Source organism: Eucalyptus grandis, chromosome 9 (assembly GCF_016545825.1).
Source record: "Eucalyptus grandis isolate ANBG69807.140 chromosome 9, ASM1654582v1, whole genome shotgun sequence".
Taxonomy (NCBI): Eukaryota; Viridiplantae; Streptophyta; class Magnoliopsida; order Myrtales; family Myrtaceae; genus Eucalyptus; species Eucalyptus grandis.
In genome coordinates this window covers 27,887,135-27,902,630 of record NC_052620.1, presented here as the reverse complement: position 1 = coordinate 27,902,630, position 15,496 = coordinate 27,887,135, and the positions used below count along the sequence as shown (strand labels likewise).

Below are 15,496 nucleotides of genomic sequence, written 5' to 3'. Positions count from 1 at the left end.
ACACTTTCGCAACGACGCATGATCGAAGCTCCAATTATATGCCGAATATTCACATGAATATATGTTGGATTAACGTAGTAAAGGCATTGATGTCGGCCGGAGAGTGCTATCGAAATATAGCCACCAATCGAGAGTTATGATCAATCAAAACGTGCGCCTTCTTACGAAAGCAAAGCTTGCCCGTGGCTTTGTTTCTGAAGTCAGAGAAAGCGGTGTAATTTTCATCTCTCTGCGATGCACAAAATAATAACTTACGAGATAAGTAAGTAGGTTTTCTCCTATCTATCATAGCATGTGATGGCACGACAAAAAACACATCGAGGGCATGTCTGTTTTTCCTTTTCTCCAAATCTTGATGGCGATGGGCGTACGTCAAAGAGGAAAGATTCCAGCGTTCGAGCTTTGAAATGTCAAAGGCCTTTGCAAGTGCTCCTCAAAGTGAGTTTTGGAACTTAGAAGGAGCTGTGACCAGTCTGGATCGTTCCTTTCTAGCTTTTCCCCATAGCACCTAACCAGATTTCGATTAATTAATCAATAAATTAGTTAATTTTTCCACGCGAAACATCTGGGAAGCTTGACTTCTCCGCTCAATAATGGAGCATGAAGTATGGCTCAAGTCCCCCATCTCCTGCTTTTCTCAAGGGTTGAACGAATTTTTGAGATTTTTTTTACCCTTTTTTTCAACTTTTTGAACCTCAGACATCATTAGCTTTTGCAGATTCGACCCTATTGAATAAATCGTCTTAAAAAGTAAGGTTGGCGTGCAAAACCCATGTTCAAAACCCATGTTTTTCGTTCAATTCCTTCCCCTGTAATCAAGCTACAATGTGGTTAGAGGAGGACGGAAATCGTGCACGTGAGTTTTGTTCTTGAATTGGTTTGCCTTTTTCTCCCTTTGATCTTTTCTTTTTACCTTTTCGCCATACAATGCAAGGAGCACTCCACTTGATCATTGGAAAATGGCCTTTTTGCGAATGCATTGGTGTTTACCTTACCCCTTTTCCTTTCGCTTTATTGTCATCAAGTGGTTCTTGTCCTTCAAAGTCAAATTGTAAAACTGAAAAGGAGAAGGAGAAGAAAAGATCCATCATGCCAAGCAAATATCGCGAATCACTTTGACATCTCGTGACTTGACGTTGTGCTGGTTTTGTGCCAATCGGTGCTCTTGCCAATCTATGATCAAGCCCGTCCCTTAACCTTTCTGCAATTTCTCAATCACCTTATAATCATGTGGCTCTATTTGTTCTAGTAAGATGCGAGATTTGATATTGTCGATTTCTAAGGGCCTGTTTGGTAACCGGCCAAACGGTGCCGAATTTTATGGGAGTAGTTTTGGAATAGAATCGTGTTTGGTAAAAATTTTGTTCTCGAGAACAAATTTCTATTTTTTTATTTCCAGAAGAAGATTAAGAACAGAATCAAGAATAATAATAAAAAAGAAGAAGAAGTTGATTCTTGTTTCTCGGAACAAATCTAAGAATCAAGCCATTTTCTTCTTTTTCATCTACTGCCACCCACTACCACCGGTCACCAGCAATCGATTCGGCGAGCTCACCAGAGGCTTGCTAGGCTAGGCGAGGTCCATCGAACTCGCTGGAGGCAAGCCCAGCCATCGATCAAGCTAAGCCAAGCCTCACCGATGGCTAGGCGGGCCTCTCCCCGCCCCAGCGAGGCTCACCCAGCCCTGGCGAGGCCGAGCCTCGCCTAACTATCAGCGAGGCTCGACTGACAAGGGTCGGCCTCGCCAAGGGTCGACGATGCTCCAGTGAGGTCACCGGCTCTTGTCTACTTGAAGAAGAAGAATATGAGAGAGAAATAAAAAAGAAAAAGAAAATTTTAATAAAATTATTTAAAAATTAAAAGAAAATGATTTTGAGTAGAAATTTTGAACACGGTACTCAAATGTAATTATATTCCGAATTAGAAATTTTGGACAAATACCAAACGACTTAAAATACTTAGAAATTGTTCTTGAGAATAAAACAAAAAATAATAATTTATGATCAGAAATTATTCCCGAAAACATAATTGTTACCAAGCGTGCCCTAATCCAGTCGTTATTGGTTTCGATTATTTCGCACGAAGAATCATGTATACGGGTCGTCTGAGCCTTGCCGTGTCTCGATAGATGGACTGTTGGGTATATCCTTGAGATATTCTTAAGTTAGATTACCTTTTTTCATTGAGTTTGCGTAAGCGATATTGAGAATTTAACAGAATTATTGGTATAATAGAAAAAAAAAGAAAAAAAAAAAGAGTTGGGCCTCATAAAAGTAACGACGAGAAGGCTATGGGCCAGAACCCACTTACGGTAGTAACCGGCAACCTGAAGTTCAGGTCTCCAATTATTAACATGCTGAGCTCCGTATGATCTATCGATGGACCTAGATCTATTTCTGACTTGGTCCTCGCAAATGTTGGGATTTCTACTGACGGATGTCGAGTAAAGAATTATTGACACGTTTCCTAATTCCTGAATAAATATAAGTGTGCCCTCTTACGAACATCTCTACAGGTTTTGATAAAAACTTTCAGATTAAAAATCAATTTAGGTTCGTCTCGCGTGCATAATCAGATTCACACACACACATGAGTCTTAGTAAAATTTATATTTTTTTTAAAAGTTGATCCGTCTATAATATATCTTATAGGATATGGAGCTAGGGTTTGTAATCCTACGAGATTATTATCAATTTTTTCATCATTATCATTGGTATGATTGTTGCAATTACCATTCTTTTGAGGAATAATTATCAAAAAAGTTATAAATCTATCATACGGATATTAATGCACCTCTTAATCTTTCGTATTTAGTCAATTTCTAAGTTTTTTTTATAATTTGTTAATGTAGTCTTTACAGTCAATTTTGACCATGTGATTATTGACATGGATAATTTTTTTTTTAATTTCTCTTATTTTTCTTTTTGTCATTCCTCCATTGTAGGTGAGGCGAGCTTCGCTGAGATGTAGTGAAGGATGGCAAGGGTAAGACTTGCCTTACGTTGGCGAGATCAGCCTTTGCCAAATCCGACGAGGGTTGCCATGGAAGAAGGGGAAAAAAGAAGAAAAAGGAAATAATTCAAAAAACTATAAAAATTTAGAAAATTTTTAAAAAAACTTGTTCACATTAATATTAACCATGCCATGTAAGACAATGAGCCTTCATGTCAGCAATTACTAGTCAAACTTGATTGAAAAGATTATATAGACAAATCGTCAAAAGAATTCAGACTTAATTGATCAAACTAAAATATTTATGATTACATTGATGTTCGTATAATAAATTTATTTATTTTTTTAATAATTTTCTCGATCTTTTTTCCATTACCTCTAGGGATTTCGATCCACGCCTAACTTTCAACATGGTATAGAGCATGGGTTATGGCTAAAATAGACTAAGGAATCTACCAAATTCGATTCCACACATGACAATCATGTGGGGGGAAAGTGAGTAAATTCGTGTCTCGCATCGACCGCACATTGAACCCCACGAGCATGACCATATATGCATCTTTTTCTAACGTTGTTAACATCAACATCGAGCAAAGCAAATCTCACTTGTATTGATGTCTTGTCACCTTGCTCTAACTTCTTTCCGGGTGCTTCTCTACTCAGACAAAAAAGGTAAAAATAGAAAATAGAAAAGCAACATCAAATAAAATAGTAAGAATAAAATTAAAATGAAAAAGGGCAACCTCCACCATGTACTTGTGCAACTTTTTTTTTTTTTTCTTTTCTTTTTTGCCCCTACTAATTATACATTATACGGAGCTTTACAGCTTTGAGCGCAGCATGCACAAGCTCTCACGCAATGTATTATTTCTCATATAAATATCAATACATTATAATATATATATATGTTATAAAATTATAATAAACATTTCTGATTATGGACATTTGCTTTACCCTTTTTTAAGGCTTTGCTTCGCCTACTTTCGGAAGAGCGACAAGTGCACATAAAGCAAAAGCGACCCCCTCTCTTACCCTTGCTCTTCTTCACATATACATATAATCATGTGCTTTATTTTATGGAATTAATTATATTTATATTGCTTAGTGGGGTCTCTTTTCCCTCCATATTGACTTTTCCCCAACAAATTCCATCAAGCGGCCGTGGTGCCTCATTTGGCAAGCCCCCTGGATTTTGCGGAAAGATAGGAAAAGAATTTAGGGTTTTCCTTCGCTTTGGCACCAGTTTCGTTTAACTATTGCCAAAGTACAACGGACCACTGTAGCTAAATATCTTCGAGGTACTATCGAGGATGCGTGCCCCCCAGGGCGACCTATGAGGACATGGGCCACCGGGTGCTATTGGCCTCGATGGGGTCGGCTCTTGACCATGCACGATTGCTCGATTATGGTAGTCTTCCTTAATCACGATTTGCACCTAAATTCGAGTGCGTACCATGGCGCTTCGTTTTGCTTTGCTCGCGCGTCTTTGGCTCGAGCCCTTGTTGGAAGCTGTTGTCACGATCCATGTTGTTGCAAAAAGAAGATCGGAGGGGATGACTACGGACGTGGGCATATACATGTAAGTTATGTATATGAAGGATGCATCTTATACGATCCGAAGGCATATATTAGCACAAGTGGCCTTGTGGAGGGGGTTACTTAAGTGTTGATTACAATCGTAATTGAGAAAATAAAAAAAAGTTTTAAAATTATTATACGGTAGAGGCCCTTGCTTCAGTTCTCCAACCATCATTGAAGCCTAGACGACCGGCGGAGGGAAATAGGAAAAACAAGAAAAAGGCAAAAAGGAAAGGAAATAAAATCAGAAAATTTAAACGAATTGCTTTATTCATCCATGTCAGTATCAGCCGATGCCGCTTAAATGGAGATGCCTGTGATTTCTAATTAAAATTGACTGTAATGATTATATTGAAAAAATCATCATAAGATTCAAGACTAAAATTAGTCAAATTGAAATATATAAGACTAAATCGGCAGCCGTATAATAGATTTAGGATTTTTTACATAATTTTTCCTATCGTAAGATATGGCGGTTTTCGAAATGGGAACAAGCGAGTTAGCATTTCCTTTGCCCTTGTCTCGATTTTGAATGTCAAGTGTGCATAGATCAGTGAATAGATTCAATAAACAATGATCAAACCTTTATGGCAAAAGGAGTCAAAACTCGCACCTTCATCGTTGCATCCAGCGTTAGAGTCACTCAGTTCAAAAGGTTAACGGTGTAATGAATAATTAAAGCAAGTGCGACACTAATGCGCCGAACGAGAAAGAGAGCGGGCGAGAATGTCTGCTCGTTAGTTCCAATGCAAAGGAAGACTACTTGATTAAGCAATTGCCATATTTCAGTTGAGTAAGGCACGTGAAAGTTGGTAACTCAATAGAAAGTGGGTCTGTTGTTTTAATTAATAAAATGAATGTCGATAAGCAGCTCGAATGAGAGTTGATAAATCAAAACTAATAAATAACCTAATGGGAGAAAAACTAATTAGCCATGCAAATAAGAATTGGAAAATTTATACATATGAGTCGATAAATTTAAGGCATTTGTTGTTAAAATACACGTGTGAATTGTGTTAAAAAGTCTTACATAAGAAGTTTGGTTGTTGTTGAATAGTAAATATATCATAATTAGCTCATAACTCACGTGCTTTAAGCTTTTGAGTGAATGTAAATTTAATTAAATTGTTAATAAGCTCGAATTTGGACTCTCTCTTGGTGATCTCTTTGCAAGAAATTGTCAGACTTGGCGATCTTCGATGGTAGATCGGTAGGCTTCTAATTTGTTGATGTGTTTGGTGAATATCTCAAAGAATTAAATTGGTCTAAAGAAAGAGATCATGAATAAAGTTGCGTGTTGGTGATTGAGATCAAGGATGAAGTTGCACATTGGAGATTCAAGTGAGATAAGTTGGGCTCTCTTTTGACTCATAACTCATAGGCTTGAATTTTTGAGTGAATGTGAGTCTAACTAAATATATTAGCCTTTTTTCGTGCACTCCTACCATTTTGTTAGAAACACAAGTAAAAGTAAATAAAACGATAAGAAACGTTGACAATGATATAAAAAAAAAAAAAACCAAAGTAAATATTGTTAAGTAACTCAAATGAAAGTTGGGAATTTTAAACTGGTTGATAACATGATCGGGAAGAAAAAAAATTAATTTGTAAGTTGCTCAAATAAATATTGATAAAAGTTGGTAAATTTAATGCATGGGGATAAAACTAAATGGGTTAATACTCTGAAAAACGCCAAACTGTTATACGTGTGATAAATTTACCATAAACTAGTTTTTTGACTATAAAAAACTCAAAAGTGGTATACATGTGACAAATTTACCCAACTGATCATAAAAAACCTAAACTGGTATACTTGTGATAAATTTATCCTAAACTAATTTATTCAACTACCGATAACCCTAGACTGGTACATTTGTGACAAATATGCCATCCGTTAAATTTGATTAATACTACAAAAAATCGCAAAATTTGTATAACTATGATAAACGGAAAGTAAAATAACAAATTAGTACACTGATCAATTGTTACATATCATTGAACTTAATAATTTGACATTAAAATTTAACAGAAACTAATATAGGGGTAAATTTGTTATGAGTATATCAATTTACAGTAAATTTGTCGAATGTATATCAATTTGGGGTTTTTTGTGATAAAAAAATTAATTTTTGGTAAATTTGTTATGAGTACACTAGTTTAGGGTTTTTCAGAGTATTAATCCAAACCAAATTAAAGTTAATTTATAAATTGTCAAAATGAGCTGGCAATTTTATGAAAGTGCTGATAAGTTACCGGTAAAATAACCGAAAGTTCAGGTGATTAATAATTTGTTTTGTTGTCGATTTTTTAACACTAATCCGTGATTTCAAAAATCTATCATGATTAGAAAAAATCCTTTCTTATTTTTTGGAAAATGGAACAATAGCATTGTCCATATTAAACTCTAAGAATAATATGGACTAAGAAAAGATCACTTGAGTATTTTGAGGAACCGACGGTCTAAATGAGTAGTCACTTGATTAAACGTGTACGCAACATCATTTGAATCTGACGCGCAAAGCTCTTCTATTTCGCATGATGCTCCCTTTCTGTGAATCTATGGTTTGAGATGCCACTAGAGAACATCATACGGGACAAAGGATTCTGTCCCTTAAAATATTCCAACTGCATCCAAGAAAATGAGAAGAATATTTCATTTTGAAATTTCTTGAGTGTGCTTCTACTTCTTGTCAAATAACTCCTGATCACGCTGACCTATGGCTTTTTCATCGTTAACAATAAGAAACAGTTCAAGGTTAGACTTGGACGAGAATTATTTATTCCTGTATAGTTTTCCCTTGATGTCTCAGTAAATGCCAGTAATAAATTAATGAAAAACGAGATTTTTAATCATCGTTTGAGATATATCGAGACATCGAAATGGAATGGGTGGAAGATCTTTTACCTTATTACTAAATAGAGATCCATTTCCCTCCAAAAATACGAATTAAGTAAGCGACTCACGTGTTTAGCGCGTGTTTCGACCCAAAAAAGAATATCTGTACGTGTCCAAACGACATCCCAGTGCGGACTATACGAGGGATAGGATCGAACTGAATTTTTAAAGATTATTAATCCAATCACGTCTCACGAATTGGAGCCACAGTGGATTCTGGATCATACATCACAACCAAACAAACGGAGCCACCTGTACTTCCACCAACTCTCCTTTTCGCTTCTCTCTCCAATCTCTCCCTACAGATCCATGCAATGCAAAGCGACCCCCAGACAAAGCATCCTCCGCTATATAAACCCCGTCGATCTTCACACGCTCTTCCCATGCCAAACCAGCGCTGTAAAATCTTCAAGAACGAAAAATCTCCACTCGTTCTAATCCGATCCAATCCATCGTCCCGATCCGATCTCCGTTCGATTCGGAAATAAAGGGGGCCGAAGGCGATCGACGATGAGGAACAAGGGCTCGGGATTCCTGCAGCACATCCTCGGCTTCCTCGCCAGCGTCACCAAGGCCAAGGCCCTGGCCCTCAAGAGCAAGACCAACGCCCTCAAGGCCCGCCTCCTCCTCCTCTCCCTCCTCCGCAACCGGCCCCTCGTCGTGGACTCCATCTCCCACAAGCTCCGCAACCTCCTCGGCCCGCGCCAGCCCGGCGGCAGCCGCGGCGACGGCGACGGCGCGGTCGTCGTCTACGCCGACGGCATGGCCCGGGAGCTGGCCCGCGGCGAGCTCGTCGAGGTCGGTGGGGCCGGCGGCGAGGAGGACAAGTACCCCGATCTGGCGCAGTCGCTGTCCGAGCTGGAGGACCTCGAGGACCGCGGGGGGTCGGTGATCGATCAGGTGAAGAACTCGAAGCAGGAGGGGGAGGACTTCGTGCTGGAGAACGAGATCGACCGCGTGGCCGACCTGTTCATCCGGCGGTTCTACCGCCAGATCATGATGCAGAAGCAGCTCTCGCTGAAGCGGTTCAACGAGGCGCTCGACCGGAGCCCGTAGCGATTTCGCACTCGGCCGCCGTCGAGAACTCCACAGTCCAGTCCAGTCCAGTCCAGTCCAGTCCGGTCCGGTCCGCCTTTCCGTACGAAAACTCAGATTGACGATGAATTGTACCTTATAGAAGGGGAAGGAAGGCGCTAGAAGAACGATGGTCATGTCGGTCTTTCGAGTTCGAGTCCAGTCCCCCCCCGCCATTTTTTAGCTAATTCGTGTTGTCGGGCTCCGTTCGCCTCGCGAATTGGATATAGCCAGACGATATTTATTTAGAGAATAAAGTGGATATTTATTTAGAAAATAAAGTGGATTAAGTGTAATAAGCATAATTGCAAATGACCTTCATCCCTCCATAATATCCCAAGAGATCTTCGAGCTCTTCTAAAGAGTCGTGCTTTGGTTTGCTCACTGAATAACTCCATCGCAATATGCTAATCATTTCATGATTGATAAGGGCAAGTGATGTAAAACACAGGAATTGGAGCCTTTCCTTGCAAGGAGTATTTATTTTCCTCGACTCGTTCGCCGTAATCCTAATATTGGACAAATTTTTTTTTTTTTTGGGTGATTTGGGAGCAAGATATAGTTCTAAAAGATATCTTTAATTATATAATGCATCGAAAAAAAGCTCACTTCGTCCTAAAGAAAATTCTGAGCATTTTAGGTGTGCCGGGTCTCGTTGGGTATCGACCCCTAATGCCCATTTGTGCAAAGATCGAAGTTCCAATTACGGAGGAAGCCAAAAATTGAAGTGTAAATGATCACTTTTTAGGTTGTGAGTTAAACCTGTGCAAATACCTAAAGCATGATTTATCGAAATCAAATTAACTTGTGATTTTTTAACGACTTTAGGAAATAAGCATTGTCAAGAAAGGAGAAACAGATGCAAATTCAAACCCAATAAAAGAAAGCTAGCAACCGGAGACAAAAAAACGGCGTCGTGGGTAGAGAAATCGGGCCATCCGACTGCGAGCCCATCCATCGCGCCGACGAAAACGGCGTCGTGTCCGACCCCCCCAAACTGCCTCCGCAAACCAAAACCCCGCGAAATCTCTGCTGCCGCTTTCGTCGAGCAGAGAGGGAGGACTAGGGTTTATGCGCTCGATTCTGGGCATCTCCTAGACTTTCGCGCTTCTTCTTCTTCTTCTTCTTCCTCCTTTGATGATTCCGCGAAGTCGAGGCGGCGACGATGGAGAAGATATCCGCAGCCTGCGCCATGGATTGGAGCATCGAGCTCGAGAAATCCCTCCGCTCCAAGATCCCCGGTCAGTTAAACCCCTTTTTTTGGCACCTCCCCACTCGCTTGTAATCGACGCCGTTCGCTGATGACGTAGGCGCCGTCTCGCCTTGCCTCGCTGACCACAGGTCGGCCGGTCGAAGCGATACTGCAGGCGGGGCAGAGGTTGGAGCAATGGAGCTCCGAGCCGGAGCCGACGATGTCGGTCTACAGCATGTACGGGCTGGTCCCCGGGGAGGAGAGGCTCTTTGCCAACGCGATCCTGCTGCGCCTCGCCGACGCTTTTCAGTCCGGCGACCGCGAGATCATGCGCGCCGTGGTTAGGGTCTTCCGGAGGCTACGCAGGTGCGGTAGGAAGAGGAGGAGGGGGAGCGCGGACGCCGTGGTGGGGATCCTGTCGAAAGGCCGCGTGAATAATCCCACGGAGTTGCTTACTAGAGTTAAGGTTGTGTTTGATGGCGGGGATGTCGAGTCGAGAGCGATGGCTCTAGTGATCTTTGGGTGTTGCGCTGATTTTGCTAAAGACAGTGCTCATGTGCGGTACCTGGTGCTTTCAAGTTTGGTTTCTTCCGAGGTTTTGGAGGTGAGATTGGTTAACCGATAAGTGATTTGATCCCCCATTGCCTCACTTTCGTGGGCACTGTGAATAACTTACTTCCAATAGTGCTTTTCTAGCGGACGCCTGTTTTTTCTCTAGATTGGAGCGGTAAGGGTAGTGTACTTTTAAAATTGGATTAGCATTGTTGCTTAGTAGTGTATGGATGTTGGAGATTTTGTCATGAAGCAGTAACATTGGTTGACAAAACGAGTGTTTATCAAGCGTGTAAGCAGGGGGATTACATCTTTTGCTAAATGTTCACACCTCTCTAATTTGCTAGGACAATTTTCTTGTCGGATTTTGTTCTGTTTTGTTTTCTACGCGTGCCAATTTGTCAACTTAATGCCATTTATGATGGAAAAGGAGTTCATTTTGATTTTGTTGTTTGTTTTTTTGCAGGTACAGGGATCTTTATTTGCCGGAGGGTGCTTTTGTGAGTTAGCAGATGACTTTGCATTGGTTTTCTTGCACATGCTTGTTAATCTGATGAGTTCATCAGATACATCATCTACTGTTAGGTTGGCTGGAGCACGTGTTTTCCCAAAAATGAACTACTCTTGTTCGATTGCAGATGAAGCTTACAAGGTTTGGCAGTTTTTCTATGCTTGCTTGCAAGACATGCATTGGCAAGAAAAAATCTCCTTTAACTATGGCATGATTGGTTTGTTATTGTTTGTGCCTCGATATGAGAAAAATGTGAACAGAGACTCTAGTGTTGATGTTGTGGCCAACAGTAGATGTAGCTTGGCATATTAGCTGTGTTATTTTGACATGTTTCTAAAAAGTTAATGCTAGAGCTAAAGAATTATGTTGTATTGGTTCAAAATCCGCTAATATAAATAAATAGTCTCGCGTTAAAGTCTGTCTCTTCATGTACTGTTGGTAAATGCCTTGCCACTCTATCATATAACTGCCCGAAATGCTGCACCATACAGGCAATTAGCATTTTTGCTCTTAGCTATCCCTAGCTTGTTCTGTTCTTTGATAGTATAGGATGATAGTCAGCAGTCAGAAGCAAAAGTCTTATTATGAGCTTCATAAGTTCATTTACATGCATGTTTGTTGACAATTATTCACAATACACTAAGCATTTATTTTTGCAGACAGGTCTAAAGATGCTTTTAGGCTCTGTTGATGATGAGTTTCTTGGTGCCATGATGGTGTCCTTATCAAAACTTGCTTGCACATCACCTCTACTTGTCCTTGAACAGGTAAGTTTAACATAAAATATTCATAACTTTGAGAAATCTCGCAGTTGAATGTTTGTCCTCAATTGGGTTCTCATGCTCGTGGCGTAAATAATTTGTTCAAGGAAAAGCTAGGATGTTTCTGCCTGTTAGTTGGTTGCACTCTTCAGGACATTCTTGGCTCTTTAATAGGGTAGCAAATCCAGTTGATTAAACTATTCTATCATTAACCATTCTCGAAAGGTACTTAATCTCACTGAAATTTTTCTCTTCTCTTGGCCTTGGAAAGTCTGGAGTTCTGTGTTTGATAACCCTCTTCATCTTCTGATTTTCTATGTTTCTTTCTATGTTCTTCACAGAGAAGAAAACAGCTTGTTTTAGTGCATTTGGTCTCTACTAATGTAGGACAAGAATATTATCTCCTTGTAGTACTGTTTTGCTTGACTTGGCCTTGATAGATTACGAACTGTGGCTTGTAGTTGGCAGTAAACCCGCTTATTGGTTTTAAACTGTATTGAAAGTTTCCTGTTAATCCTTCCTTGTGGCAATGATTGCAGATTTCTACTCCTGATGTATAATTGCATAGCATTTTGACATTTAAATGCAGGTGGACTTGCTTTTCTCAATTTTGAGTGAAGGGAAAACATTGTTTATGGAAGAAATGGCTCTCAGATGTATCAATTATGTCTACAGAAGAGGAGTTCTCCATTTCCCTGATGCTGGAAATGTTAAGAAGTTGCTCAGAATTGCAGATGATCCTAAACATCCTACAGGTCTTCAATGCCAAGCTCTACGGATTTTGTTTCGGGTCATGTCTCTTAGATACTCCTAGATACTCCTGCATTCTTCATCTAAATTTATATTTTTGTATTATCCTGATTGAAGTATACTGAGATCTTTCCACTTCTGCAGGTTCGGTTCTATGTATTGCCAAGCATATCTCCCATGGACATGCTTGATTTCGCTAAGATATTTGTAAGTATTGCATCCCAATGTCCTACCAAGCGAAAGAGCCTCTTAGCCCTTTGTCTTTTAGTAGATGCATCTCTTATGGTGAGTGTGAGAGAAGAAATGAAATCTGTTGGGTACTTTTCTTCTCTGCCTCTGCAAGTTGTGAGATCCATCATTGATCGGATACTTTTTTCGGTTAGGCTATCCTCTAATCCTTCTTATACTGACTCTCAAGTGTTTGGTGAAGTAAAGATTATGCTCAGGCTACTTCTTCATCTGGCCAGCAGAGACTTGGATCTGGGTGCTTTGGTGCTGGATCAAATCAGTTTGGTTATTAAAGGTCTTTTAAATGAGTGTGAGGGTGCTAGGTCTTCAGAAGAAAATGGCCTATCAGTGGCTGACAGTGCAGAATATATGAAGGAAGGAAACATAGTTAAAATATCAAACCTTGTACTTATTATCTGCAAATTTTTGACATCTTTCCTTGAAGTTCTAAGTGAAGCTGGTGCTATTACCATCCATATATTCGAGAAAGTTAAGGTTCTGGCCGAATGCATTCAGCACTGCAACTTTTTTACATCTTATGTACAGATAATATGCTCAGTACTGTTGCACAGTCCATTTATCTGGATCTGCTTAGTAAAGAAGAATGAGGAAATTAATAAGCACCTCCATGCTACTCTTTGTGGTTACTTGATTGAAAGTGAATGCTTTAGTATTAAGTGTGCAGTAAAGATATTGGCTGACAAGGAGTACTGGCCTGCTTATAATGCTGGCTTGTATGCAGCATGTCGGGGCACATGGTTTACATCAAATTGTATATTTACTGATCTATCAGCCAGAGTCAAATGTAAATCTCATTGTTGCTGGTTGAAATCACTAGCTCAATTTTCTCTGGCGGAGATGAAACTTCAAATGCTCATCTTACCAGATAAAGGATCAAGTTTGATAGAATGTTTAGAGAAGATCAAGATCCCAAATGTACCTATTCGAGGAAAGTTCTGTAGGACTGGAGAAGGTGCCACCAAGTCTATGAATTCATCTGAATTTGGAGATAAGGTTTCTGATGCTTACTTTTATATGCAGTCTTCGTGGAAAATGCTGCAATCTGGTACTGCATCTGACAGAGCATTTCTCTTCCAGACATGGTTTATGGCATTAAGAGTGAAACTGTTGGAAATTGTGGCTGAAATGATCAAAGTCTCGGCTTCCATTTCTTTTGATAAAGACAATGGCAATAACAAAGGTATTGAGAGAAGAGGGGATGAGTGCATGAAGTTCTTGCGAGAGCTCATTCTAATCTCATCTCGATGGATGATGCTATCGAAGGAGTTTGATTTGCTTGCTGTATCTTTCATCGGTATTGACAGAAAAAGTTTGCAAGTCATTTCAACCCTTGCACTAGGTTGTTCACTGCTCTCATTTGTCACTGGTTTTGCTCTCTTTATTCCAAGCTTCTATCCCAAAGAAAGTTTAGCGTCTGGTTTAGAAGACTCCAAAAACATTACATGGACAGTGGTATTGCAAAATCTGTCTGGACGCATAATCCATATAAATCACGAGATCACCAAAAGTATCCTTTCACTCTTAGATGTGAAGGAGCGGCCCAAGAGCTGCTTTCACTTGCAGTCCAAAAATCAGCCTAGCAGCTGCGAAGCGAGGGAGCTGCTCAGCATCTGTCACTCTGCAGTTTCTGGAATTATTAATTTGCGAAATCAGACAAACGGAGTATGGGAAGAATCTCTTTCCCAGATTAGCAAGGTTGGTGGAGGACTTGCAATGAATGTCATTATGAATTGGTTCCAAATTCCTATTCCAGCCCCTAAATACTATTTTAAAGTAAGGTAAGTACACTTTTACAAAGACTTTGGCCATCTTAGCCTGCTCTTTATTGATCTTACAACATTAGTGTAACTTAATGCTCTTTCAGATCACTCTTTATTTTTCTTCTGCTAATCTGTTAGGTTCGTAGTTGATTGGCCAAGAGAATGTCTGAGATTATTGGTCAGGAATTTAGTTAGTTTTGTTTTTTTGGTCGAACAGGAATTTAGTTAGTTTGATGTCTCTTGTCTGGGTAGTTTCATTGCTTTTGACGAGCGACCTTTTGATTATAAGGAGCTCTTTTAACACTGGACGTGTTTGATTTCAGGCCTCCCATCGGTGCAGAGCTCTATGTCTGCAATGCTGATCCGAGGCACCCAGATGGGTTATCCGTCTCACAAGGATTCCAACTGTCTCTGAATCTCTGCCTTCAGCTGAAGAACATGGCCCCCGATCTTGCCGTTCAGCCAACAGAGTTGTACTGCATCATTCGCTGCAGAAAACCCATCGGGTTGCAAGGACCAAGCGGAGCATGCGACGAGGCTGCATCTTCGGTTTGTCAACCTTGGGGGAGCGATGATATGGTCGATCTGAACGAACAGCTGTTTCATCAGGTGATGGGATGTGGAGGGAAGTGTGATGCGAAGAATGTCCGAGGCGATGATGCCACGGCATTTGTGCATTTTAAGCTAAACAAGAGGGGCCAAGGGTTCTCGGACTGCCTGCTCGACGTTTCTCGTTTTCCCCTGGGTAGTTACCGACTGAGATGGCATGGCGGGTGTATGGACGATGGGGATTCTTACTGGAGTCTGCCCCCCTTAAATTCAGGACCCGTAGTCACTGTTTATTAACAAACATACAAAGATAAATACAAATCCAGTTTCCTTTAGGGCTAAAAATTGATATCCCGTCATGAAGGTTTTTGAACTCCGAATGGATGAAAGGGGTGTGCTTAATCAAATAGCTTACCGCTTCTTAAATCTCTCACGGCTTTACCTTCTCTTTCCTATGAAGGGGGAATTGTTTGTCAAATGGGTGGGTTGAGTTAAAAATGATCTGATTTAAATTGACTTATTTCCATGCAACGGAAATCAAATTGATCTATACTCAAACCGTGCGGACTCCGATTAATACTTGACTCAATTTATATTGTAGGAAACATATTTAGAAAAATTTAAATTTAAATTAAGGTGAGAACAAGAAGTGAGAGAGTAGGGGAAAGTCAC

At 40.2% G+C, this 15,496-nt stretch overlaps 2 protein-coding genes across 2 annotated transcripts; both read left to right on the top strand.

Annotated features, from left to right (window-relative positions):
- Positions 1-7,936: 7,936 nt before the first annotated feature.
- Positions 7,937-8,482, top strand: LOC104419077 (hypothetical protein). Its single transcript, XM_010030604.3, has one exon. It carries the CDS (start codon positions 7,937-7,939, stop codon positions 8,480-8,482), a length of 546 nt encoding a protein of 181 aa, XP_010028906.2.
- A 1,028-nt stretch (positions 8,483-9,510) lies between these two features.
- Positions 9,511-15,173, top strand: LOC104419076 (hypothetical protein). The gene is made up of 7 exons (XM_010030602.3): positions 9,511-9,741; positions 9,842-10,296; positions 10,711-10,896; positions 11,415-11,522; positions 12,106-12,306; positions 12,411-14,293; positions 14,599-15,173. The coding sequence occupies exons 1-7, from the start codon at positions 9,666-9,668 to the stop codon at positions 15,119-15,121; spliced, it is 3,432 nt and encodes a 1,143-aa protein (XP_010028904.2). The 5' UTR covers positions 9,511-9,665; the 3' UTR covers positions 15,122-15,173.
- The last annotated feature ends 323 nt before the right edge of the window (positions 15,174-15,496 follow it).

What these genes read in the sequence shown, in the direction of transcription:
- LOC104419077 (XM_010030604.3), top strand. Translation starts at nt 7,937, where the DNA reads ATGAGGAACAAGGGCTCGGGATTCCTGCAGCACATCCTCGGCTTCCTC.
- LOC104419076 (XM_010030602.3), top strand. Translation starts at nt 9,666, where the DNA reads ATGGAGAAGATATCCGCAGCCTGCGCCATGGATTGGAGCATCGAGCTC. An exon ending in CCTCCGCTCCAAGATCCCCG is followed by an intron (nt 9,742 to 9,841) that starts GTCAGTTAAACC and finishes CGCTGACCACAG; the next exon opens with GTCGGCCGGTCGAAGCGATA. An exon ending in CTCTACTTGTCCTTGAACAG is followed by an intron (nt 11,523 to 12,105) that starts GTAAGTTTAACA and finishes ATTTAAATGCAG; the next exon opens with GTGGACTTGCTTTTCTCAAT.